The sequence below is a fragment of the Echinops telfairi genome, unplaced genomic scaffold, assembly GCF_000313985.2.
Source record: "Echinops telfairi isolate 266 unplaced genomic scaffold, ASM31398v2 ScPeMD7_443;HRSCAF=831, whole genome shotgun sequence".
Taxonomy (NCBI): domain Eukaryota; kingdom Metazoa; phylum Chordata; class Mammalia; order Afrosoricida; family Tenrecidae; genus Echinops; species Echinops telfairi.
Window position 1 is genome coordinate 62,230,652 of NW_022104341.1, and position 9,381 is coordinate 62,240,032.

General features: G+C 37.9%; 1 protein-coding gene across 1 annotated transcript in view; it reads right to left on the reverse strand.

Annotated features, from left to right (window-relative positions):
* Window positions 1-9,381, reverse strand: part of ALG6 (ALG6 alpha-1,3-glucosyltransferase) — a 66,588-nt gene that overhangs the window by 29,646 nt on the left and 27,561 nt on the right. The window contains exons 4-5 of the mRNA XM_045292198.1: window positions 2,210-2,299; window positions 523-611 (exon numbers count right to left, since the gene is read on the reverse strand). Coding sequence (XP_045148133.1) covers window positions 523-611; window positions 2,210-2,299 — 179 coding nt within the window. The remainder of the gene's footprint in view (window positions 1-522; window positions 612-2,209; window positions 2,300-9,381) is intronic.

Sequence of the window (9,381 nt, forward strand, 5' to 3'; positions counted from 1 at the left end):
TTACATATCCGGCTGGACCGGAGGATGTACACTGGCACAGATAGGAACTGGAAATATAGGAAATCCAGGACAGATGAACCCCTCAGGACCAGTGCTGAGAGTGGCAAATATCAGGAGGGTGAAGGAAAGGTGAGGGAGAAAGGGGGAACAGATTACAAGGTAATCACCTCCCTGGGGGATGGACAGCAGAGAAGTGGGTAAGGGGAGATGTTGGATGGTGTAAGATATGACAAAATAATAAGAATTTATAAATTATCAAGGGTTCAGGGAAGAGGGGGAAGCGGGCAGGGAGAGGAAAAAATAAGCTGATACCAAGGGCTCTAGTAGAAAGCAGGTGTTTTGAGAATGATGATGGCAACACATGTACAAATATACTTGACACAATTGATGTATGTATGGATTGTGATAAGAATTGTATGAGCCCTTAATAAGATGATAAATAAATAATAGTACCTTTCATCAATTTTCCCAAAATTTCTAAAAAATCTAATTTACTCTCAAAACCTATTGCTGCTCTCTTACCTGTTGTACGCATGAAGAGTTTATGTGCCTGGCTCTCATATCCACGTGATGTATGGAGAGCAATCCAGTCTGGGTTTATAAAATTTGCCCTGCAAACCAAAGCACATATACACATACTTTATTCTGCTATCACGTTTCACAATAAGGACACCTGAGAACATGTCAATTTGAGAATTAGATATTGTTCTTATAAAACAGTGAAGTTAATGCTTAAACTTAGCTCTTAATTATGTGAAACTAACTTAAGCTATCCAACAGAGTCTGCTTTGCTCATTCTTTCAACAAAACCACCTGGAGCAGTTAATGGTTCTCAGCCTAACTAATGCCGTGACCCTTTCATACAGTTCCTCATGATGCATGGTGTGGTGACCCCCAAACCATAAAATTATTTTCGTTGCTATTTCCTAACTATAGTTTTGCTACTGTTATGAATCGGGCGACCCCTGTGAAAGGGTCGGTCGACCCCCAAAGGGGTCACGATCCACAGGTTGAGAACCGCTGACCTAGAGCAACAAGCCCCCCCCTGCAGAGTGCTTCCAGTGGAAACACAACCTGTAATGTCACACTTCATTTCCAAGACACATTCTTTATAAGGAACAATATACTAGTATTGACCAGAGCAGCATAGTTTATATTTTAAATCTCCAGTTACTGAGTCAGCTGTAATAAAATACTACTCATTAGAAGTCACTGCATAAAGCTAAAGATAATCATTAACTATCTGTAGAAATTTTAGTCATACTATATTAACCTAAACACTGTAAAGTATAATCAACATGAAATTTGAGGTTTTATTTCTTGGATCCATGAATCTAATCTTTCCACATTATGAAATGATTAAAGTTGAAATGATAAGTCAATTGGGTTCAATAGATATACTGTGAATTTCCTCAAATTTCTCCTGACACACTTCAAGTCCAAGATGGAATGCTACTATATAGTAGAAGTAGCTCCTTATCTTTTACAAGGGGCTGTGGTGTCCCTTGGTTAAGTGCTGGGATGCTAACTGTACAGTAAGTGGTTCAAACCATTCTGTTTCTGTAAGAGGAATATCAGTCCCAATCATAAATCAAACAGTGAGATAATTCTACATACAATAATTCTAATTTAGTCAAAATATTTGGACTTATATTTTTCATTTACCTTGGGACATTGCAAGAAAAAGTGCTCTTCTGCACAACTAGCTTATATATTAAATAAAATTCACAGTAGTTACTGTGTAATTGGCTGTAAATCTCTATTTCGAAATGAAATTAAATTTTTCTACTTATTTGTAGTCTCTCCTGAAAATAGATTATGGGCTATACTACAAAGAAATTATAGAAATGTTTCAACTCTGACAGTTACCTTTCTGATAAGCTGCTTATAAGAGTTACAGCCTGATTATAAACCATAACAGAATAGTAGCTACAACTGATCTTTCCTGTCCTCATCAAAGGCAGATCACATTGTTTCTTAGTATATCTTCTGAAAGCATAAATATTTAAAGTTACATTGACAAAGAAATACTTAGGAGGGAGGGAAAAAATGAGGAACTGATACCAAGGACTCAAGTAGAAAAAAAAGTTTTGAAAAGGGTAATGGCAATATATGTATAAATGTGCTTGACACAATGGATGTATGAATTGTTATATGAGCTGTAAGAGCCCCCAATGAAATGATTAAAGAAAAAGAAAGAAATACTTACACATATGAACACAAGAGACTATGATAAGCTGTAAGAGGTGGATAATCCAGTCCCCAATACTTTAAATTGTTATCACTGGTATTAAAATACCTGAAAAAGAAAAGGGGGGGGGGAAGCATTATTCTGTTCATCAGTATTCAAGAAATATATGTTTAAATTTTTATTACCCGCATTTAAATTTTCATTACTAATTAGTGATCAAATAATTCAAACCAGGCACTCTTTAGTGGGGAAGAGAAAACTATTAATAATGTAGCCAGGACAATAGGCACAAACTAATAGCATCCTAGCTACACCTGGGCACAGAGTGAGGCTTCAAAAAGTTCATGGAGAAGTGAAATTAAAGGATAACAGTATAAATATAAAGAGAGATTTCTCTCCAAAAAGTGACTCATGAGATAGTAGACACTGGCAATACAGCCACATCCTTGGCCTTAAAACACTTTAGCAAATCTAAAGGAATTGAAGTTATACAAAGTTTACTTTTATACCACAATGAAATTAAACTAGAAATCAATAAGAGAGCTAAAATTCTCAAATTATATGGAGATCAAACATTATACTTTTAATTAATGTATGGGTTTAAAAGTCTTGAGAATTTTAAAAATATTTTGAATAAATGAAAATATAACATCAAAAGAATCAGCATAAGCAGTACTTAGAGGATAATTTATAGGATTAAGTGCAAATATTAGGGAAATCTAAAATCAGTAATTGAAGCTTCTACCTCAGGAAACAAAAAACAGAAGAGCAACGTAAATCCAAAATAAACAGAAGAAAGAAAATAAAGATTAGAGCACAAAGAAATAAAACTGAACAAGGAAATCTATAGAGAAAACTAATAAAACTAAATCTGGTTCTTTGAAAAGATCAATAAAATTGCTAAACCACTTGCCAGGCTAACAAAACAAAGAAAGAAGACTCTTTCATCAAAAGTGAACAACTACTGATCACACAGACAATTAAAGGATAATAAAGGAATGTTGTGAAAACTATCTCCACAAACGATAACTTAGATTAAATGGATACAGTTCTTGAAAAATACAATCTATGAAAACTCACACAAAGAGAAACAGGTCATCGGAGTAAGCCTATAACTATAACTACTAAAGGAATTGAAGTAATTATTAATAACTTTCCAAAACACCCAGCTGGTTTAACTGATGAATTATACCAAATACTTAGAGAAGAAGGGAAGTCATCTCTCTACAATCCCTTCTCTAGAAAGCAGGAGCAAAACAAACACTTCCCAATTCACTCTGGGAGGCCAGCATGACTTTTTTTTTTTTTAACATTTTATTAGGGGCTCATACAACTGTTATCCCAATCCACTCACACATCAATTGTGTAAAGCGCATTGCCAGCATGACTTTAAGACCGAAACCAAACAAAGACATTACTGGGATAGAAAGTGACAAACTAAAGCTTCTCATTAACATACGCAAAAAATTCTTCAACAAAATATTAGAAATTTTTACCAGAAAAAAGTATAACAAGAATTATGCAATACAACAAAGTGGGACTTATTCCAGGTAGATAAGACTAGTTCAATATTAGAAAACCAATTAATGTAATCCATTACATAAATAGGTTAAAGAAAAGTCATAAGATCATATCAATAGATTCAGAAGAAACCCAGTTTTCATTCATGATAAAAACTGTCAGCAAACTAGGAATAGAAGAGGATTCCTCAATTTATAAAAGCCCCACATAGAACTTAAACCTTTTAGAAAAATTAACTCAAAATATGATACTATGAAGGAAAAAAGTACACATTTGATGGCACAAACATCAAAATGAAGAATCACACCACAGGAACAATGGAAACATAAGAACACAGAGGAAGATGCTATACATCCAGATGTGAGGGGAAATGTGGTGGTGGAAATACTTGAAGGTGGTCCACAAACACCCAATCTGCTGCTGTTACACCCTCCCCTGGAGCATGAACAAGACTTACAACTTGCTTCTAACCAACAAAATATAGCAGAAGACTTCTCACCCTCACCCACAAATACAATAAGAAATACAAGTAGGAAACAGTGCTCAGCTTTGAGCGATTCTGAATCAGGGAGCAAGCAGTGGAGAGCCACCGACCGGTAAGGATCAATAAGTCAGTGACTCACGTAAAGTAGGACTCTTCCACTCCCCCTGGCCTTCCTGGGGCGGATCACCACCAGCTGCTGTGAGCTGAGGCCGAAGCCTTAGAAAAAAAAAGAGCCTGTCTTCCCAAGCACTACAGTCCATGCTTGTACAAAGAAAGAGGCCCCTTCTACCGTACAATCAGTATGGCAGACCTACTCGGGGATCCAGCTGGCATGTGCCAGCACTGATGGCTGCAAGTCTACTGCAGATGGCTACAGAAGGTCAATGCAGTGGAGCCTACTAACATAGGCGATGCCTGCCTCTTTATGCACTCCATAGCTCAGGCCCCTGAACTAACAGGGCAGACCTCCCGAGGAGCCAGTTCAGGTCTGCCAGTTCCCCATTTAGGGTGAAGCTGATTGCTGCTGACTGACGCTGCTGTGTGCTGCGAAGCAGGCATGGTAGATGGAGGTTACAACCACGGCTAACTACAGGGAGGGCTCTGAGAGAAACAAAGCAGATCATAAGTACTTTGTAGGGTGATAGCCCCTCCCCCATCCAGAGTCCTTATCCCTCAGACCTAAATATTGGTCTGCGTTACTAAAAACAAAAAGAGGAAACGTGAAACTGAAATGGACTTGGTGTCTTCAGTGACAAGTTCATGTCAAACAAACAAAAAAAGGAGATATTAGATATATGCATCTGAGGAATTTTAGGAGACGAGATGAGTTGAGAAAGGGGCAGAAAGAATAGTTGAAAAAATACTGTGCAAAAACCAAAATGTTGCTGTGGCATCATCTGACCTTCTCTGACTTTACAAGGGGATAGAACACACACATTTAACATCAAAGACCACTTCATTCCTATGAGGCAGAAGTCAGAATGCCTATAGCCTCCAATCTTTACCATTCCTTCACAAGGCACTCTACTTTTCTGCTGAGTTTAGTAATTCTTTGCAATGGCCACCCAGGGCTCACCAACCATACTTGTAATTACAGGGTTAAATAACAGGTTACAATTGAAGATCAGAAATGCTTAGGATGCAGTTTTGTTTTGTTTTGTTTTGTTTTGTTTCAATCAGGACAGTCTCCTTGCAGTCATAACTACAAGCATCCCTTTCTCTGATCCTCAGGCTCTCAGCAAAGCAGTCCCTTGGTCTTTGGTCTCTGCCCTGGTCTGGCAATGTTAAAAAGCTCTTTTATCTCTGCCAATAAATACCCAAGAGGTGCTCATGCCACCAGTAAGACTACTATCCAGAGGCATGCAGCTTTTTGGTTCCATGTGCTGGGAGCCTACCACTCTGCTGCCTCTACTGCCACGGCTTCTCTGCCACTGCCTCTCGTGTTAGTTTTCTGTCTCCAAGATCAAGAAGTTTCAGTACGACACAAGAATCTTGGAGTCAAAGGATATGCTCCAGTTCTGGTTCTTTCTTGACGGCAGTTGAGAGCTCGCCTTCGCCCTCTGAGATAGCTCATTTTAAGATGAACTGGATTGCACAACTGACCAATACCCACGTTAGTGGTCCAAACATCTCATTTACATGGGTGCCATGCACTTTGTTTCCATTATTAGCCAGCTATCCAAACCCTTCGGTGGGCAACAAATACTTCATAATTGTCCTACCCAGTAATTTGGTATGAACAACAAAGATTATGACTAGAAAGGCCATATCATGTCATTCACTGCATGGAATAATGACAGACATTTTTCCTAATCTAATGAAGGACATGAATCTACAAATCCAAGAAGTTCAAAGAACACCAAACAGGATAAGCGTGAAAAATTCTACAACAAGACATATCATACATAGTTAGGCTCTCACAGTTAAAGATGAAGAGAAACCCCTGAAGACAATGATAGAGAAGCAAACAGGCACATACAAAAGAGTTCTGATAGGATTAAGTGTCAGTTTTTGCTCAAAAACATGGGAGGCTACAAAGTAATGGAATGATATATAGGTGTGTGCTGCAGCGTGTCCCTTTAGGCCATGTCCAACTACATAGATGTCCTTGGGCCAAGGAGGAGGGGCTTGCTTGGGAGCACGCCAGGAAGCGGGTAGTATTGAGTTTGCAACGCTGCAACAGCTGACACTTGGCTCTACAGCTGCCATAGCTCAGCCCCAACTCCTGAGCCGTGGCACGGCTTTCAGCCCCCAGGTCACAGCTGCCGTAAATCCCACAACTACTGTTGGCACATGCCCTGCCTAACCACCTTGCAATGCCTGTGAGGAAATGCTGGGCTGCAGCCATGCTGATCCATCCCTTGCTGCTTCTAATTCTGACCAGGTTGTCCAGAAGAAATAAGTCACGTCTCATAAGTAATTACAATGAATGTAAATTGATTAAGTCAAAAGGCAGAGTGGATTAAATGGATTGGATTAAAGAGCACAATCTAAATATATGCTATTTAGCAGATACACACCTTAAAGTCAATGACACAAATAGGCTGAAAGTGAAAGGATAGAAAAAATATCTCATACAAATAATAACCAAAAGAGAGCTGGGATAGCAATCTTACTATCAAATTACACTTTAAGACAAAATCTGAAAGAAGATATAAAAATAGACATTCTATAATGAAAAAGTGGTCAATTACTCCAGAAAATTTAGCCATCATAATATATGTGACCCAAAATCAGGGCACCTAAATAGATGAAGCAAACACTGAAAGAACTGAGGAGAGAAAAAGACAGTACTACAATAATATTTGGAGACGTCAATACGCCACTTTAAATATCGGATAGAACATCTAGGAAGAAAACCAACAAGAGGATAAAGGAACTGAGTGATCCTACAAACCAACAAAATGTAAAAGATATGTAAAGAGAACACTCCACAATATGCATTGTACTCTAGCACATATGGATCATTCTCCAGGACAGAACAAAATTTAGGTTATATATCAAATCTTGATAAATTTTATGATGGAAATAATACATGGAATATGATGGAAATAATGTTTTCTGACTGTAGCTGAGTGACGCTAGATCAATAACAGGAAAAAAGATAAGAACACTCTTGTCAGGTACCATTGAGTCGGCTCTGACTCATAGTGACCTTTACACAACAAAATGCAACACTGCCTGGTCCTGCACCATCCTCACAACTGTTCCTGTGCTTGAGCCCATTGCTGCAACCACTGTGCCAATCCAACTCCATAAGGGCCTCTTCTGACACTCACCACCAAAGTTCCCATGATCATCCAGTCAACGCCAACTCAGGGCAACCCTAAAGGCCCCTGTGAGTTTCCAAGACTGTAACTTTATGGTAATGGACAGCCCATCTTTCTCCTGAGGAGCATCTGGTGGTTTCAAACTGCTGACCTGCACTTAACAGCCCAACGCTTAACCACCAGGGCTCCCTACCACCAAAGTTAGTGATGAATTAAATATTTGAATGGTAGAGAAACGTCTCATAAATCAGGGAATATAAAGAAAACATTGAGCGCTTTCTCCTTGAAATTAGGAACAAGATAAAGGCGCCTGCCCTCACCATTCCTATTAAATATTGTATTAGAAGTCCTAGCCAGAAAAATAAGCAAAAAGAAAGAAAGAAAAAGTATCCAGATTGGGGGTGTGGGAGTACAAATATCTCTATACCCAGATGATATGATCCTATATATAGAAAATTCCAGAATTTAAAAACAAAAAAGATTCTAACATGAATAAAGGAATTTAGCAAAGTTGCAAGTTACAGGGCCAATAATCAAAAATTGGTCAGTTTCTATGCATCTGCAATAAGAAATTTAGAAGGAAAGTTAGGGAAACAATTCCATTTCCTATATTATCTAAAAAGATGAAGTATCTAAAAATAAATGTAACCGGAAGGACTTATACAATACAAACCATGAAACACTGCTGAGAGAAATTAAAGACAGCTTAAATAAATAGGAAAATGTTCTACATTCATAGGTGAGAAGACTCAATTGTGTTAACCCTTTCATTACCCAATTATTTTCTGCATTAAATTTTTTTGTTGATACCATATGTTCTTTTTTTAACGATTTTATTGGGGCTCATACAATTCATACATACATCAATTGTGTAAAGCACACTTATACATTTGTTGCCCTCATCCCTGTAGCTCTGGCACTCATCGTCTATCCATGGAATAAAAATAAAAAGAAAGAAAGAAAAGCAGATGGAAAGCCAACATCAGCGGAGAGGATGGCAGTCAGGGAAGGTGGAAAAAAGCCTGAAACCTTGCCGGCTGCCGCTGCGCTACTTTACCAGTCAGCCAAACCTCCCGATGACCGCACAGCATTCTAAATTCACAGCCCCGACTTGAACCCTTGAAAATTGTGGAAATGGAGATTTTAATGTTACATAGTTTACAATTTTTAAAAACCATATTAAAAGAAGGGTGACATAAAAAAAGATAAAGCTTCAGCAAAGATTGCCTTCCTTTACCTTTCAAGCAAAAGAAAAAGCACCAATAAGCTAGACCGTGATTAAATCGATGTCTTGATTAAATCAATGTCTGAGGATATGAAAGATGCTCAGAAAAGAACAATAAAGAAAAGTGCCAAATATTTAGCTGACCTCTACCTTAAATGCTCTAAACTCTAGCTAAGGCATGCCAACCCATTAATATGATGTTCAATATGAAATTCTTGCATGAAATGCTGATAAAGGAATTATATAAAAACAGCAGCCAAAGCTATCAATAGAAAATCTGAAGTTAGCCAGTCTCTAAGAGAAGTAGCCTACTAAGCATCTAATAAGTCAGTAAATAATATCATTATTATTAGAATATTTTCAATAAAAAAGACACAGGCACAAATTTCTATGAAGCTACAGCCACAGCGAACACTTATTGAAAGCTCAATATATACCAGACATTGTTCTAAATGTTTTAAGTGTATCATTTTATTTAAACCACAAAATTGTCCAGTGAAACATGCATTCTTTTTTTTTAATTAAGTAATCACTTTATTAGGGGCTCATACAACTCATCACAATCTGTACATACATCATTTGTATCCAGCACTTTAGTACATATGTTGACTTCATCATTCTTACAACACCCGCTTTCCACTTGAGCCCCTGGTGTCAGCTCATTTTCCCCCTCCCTCCCCGCTCCCTCCTC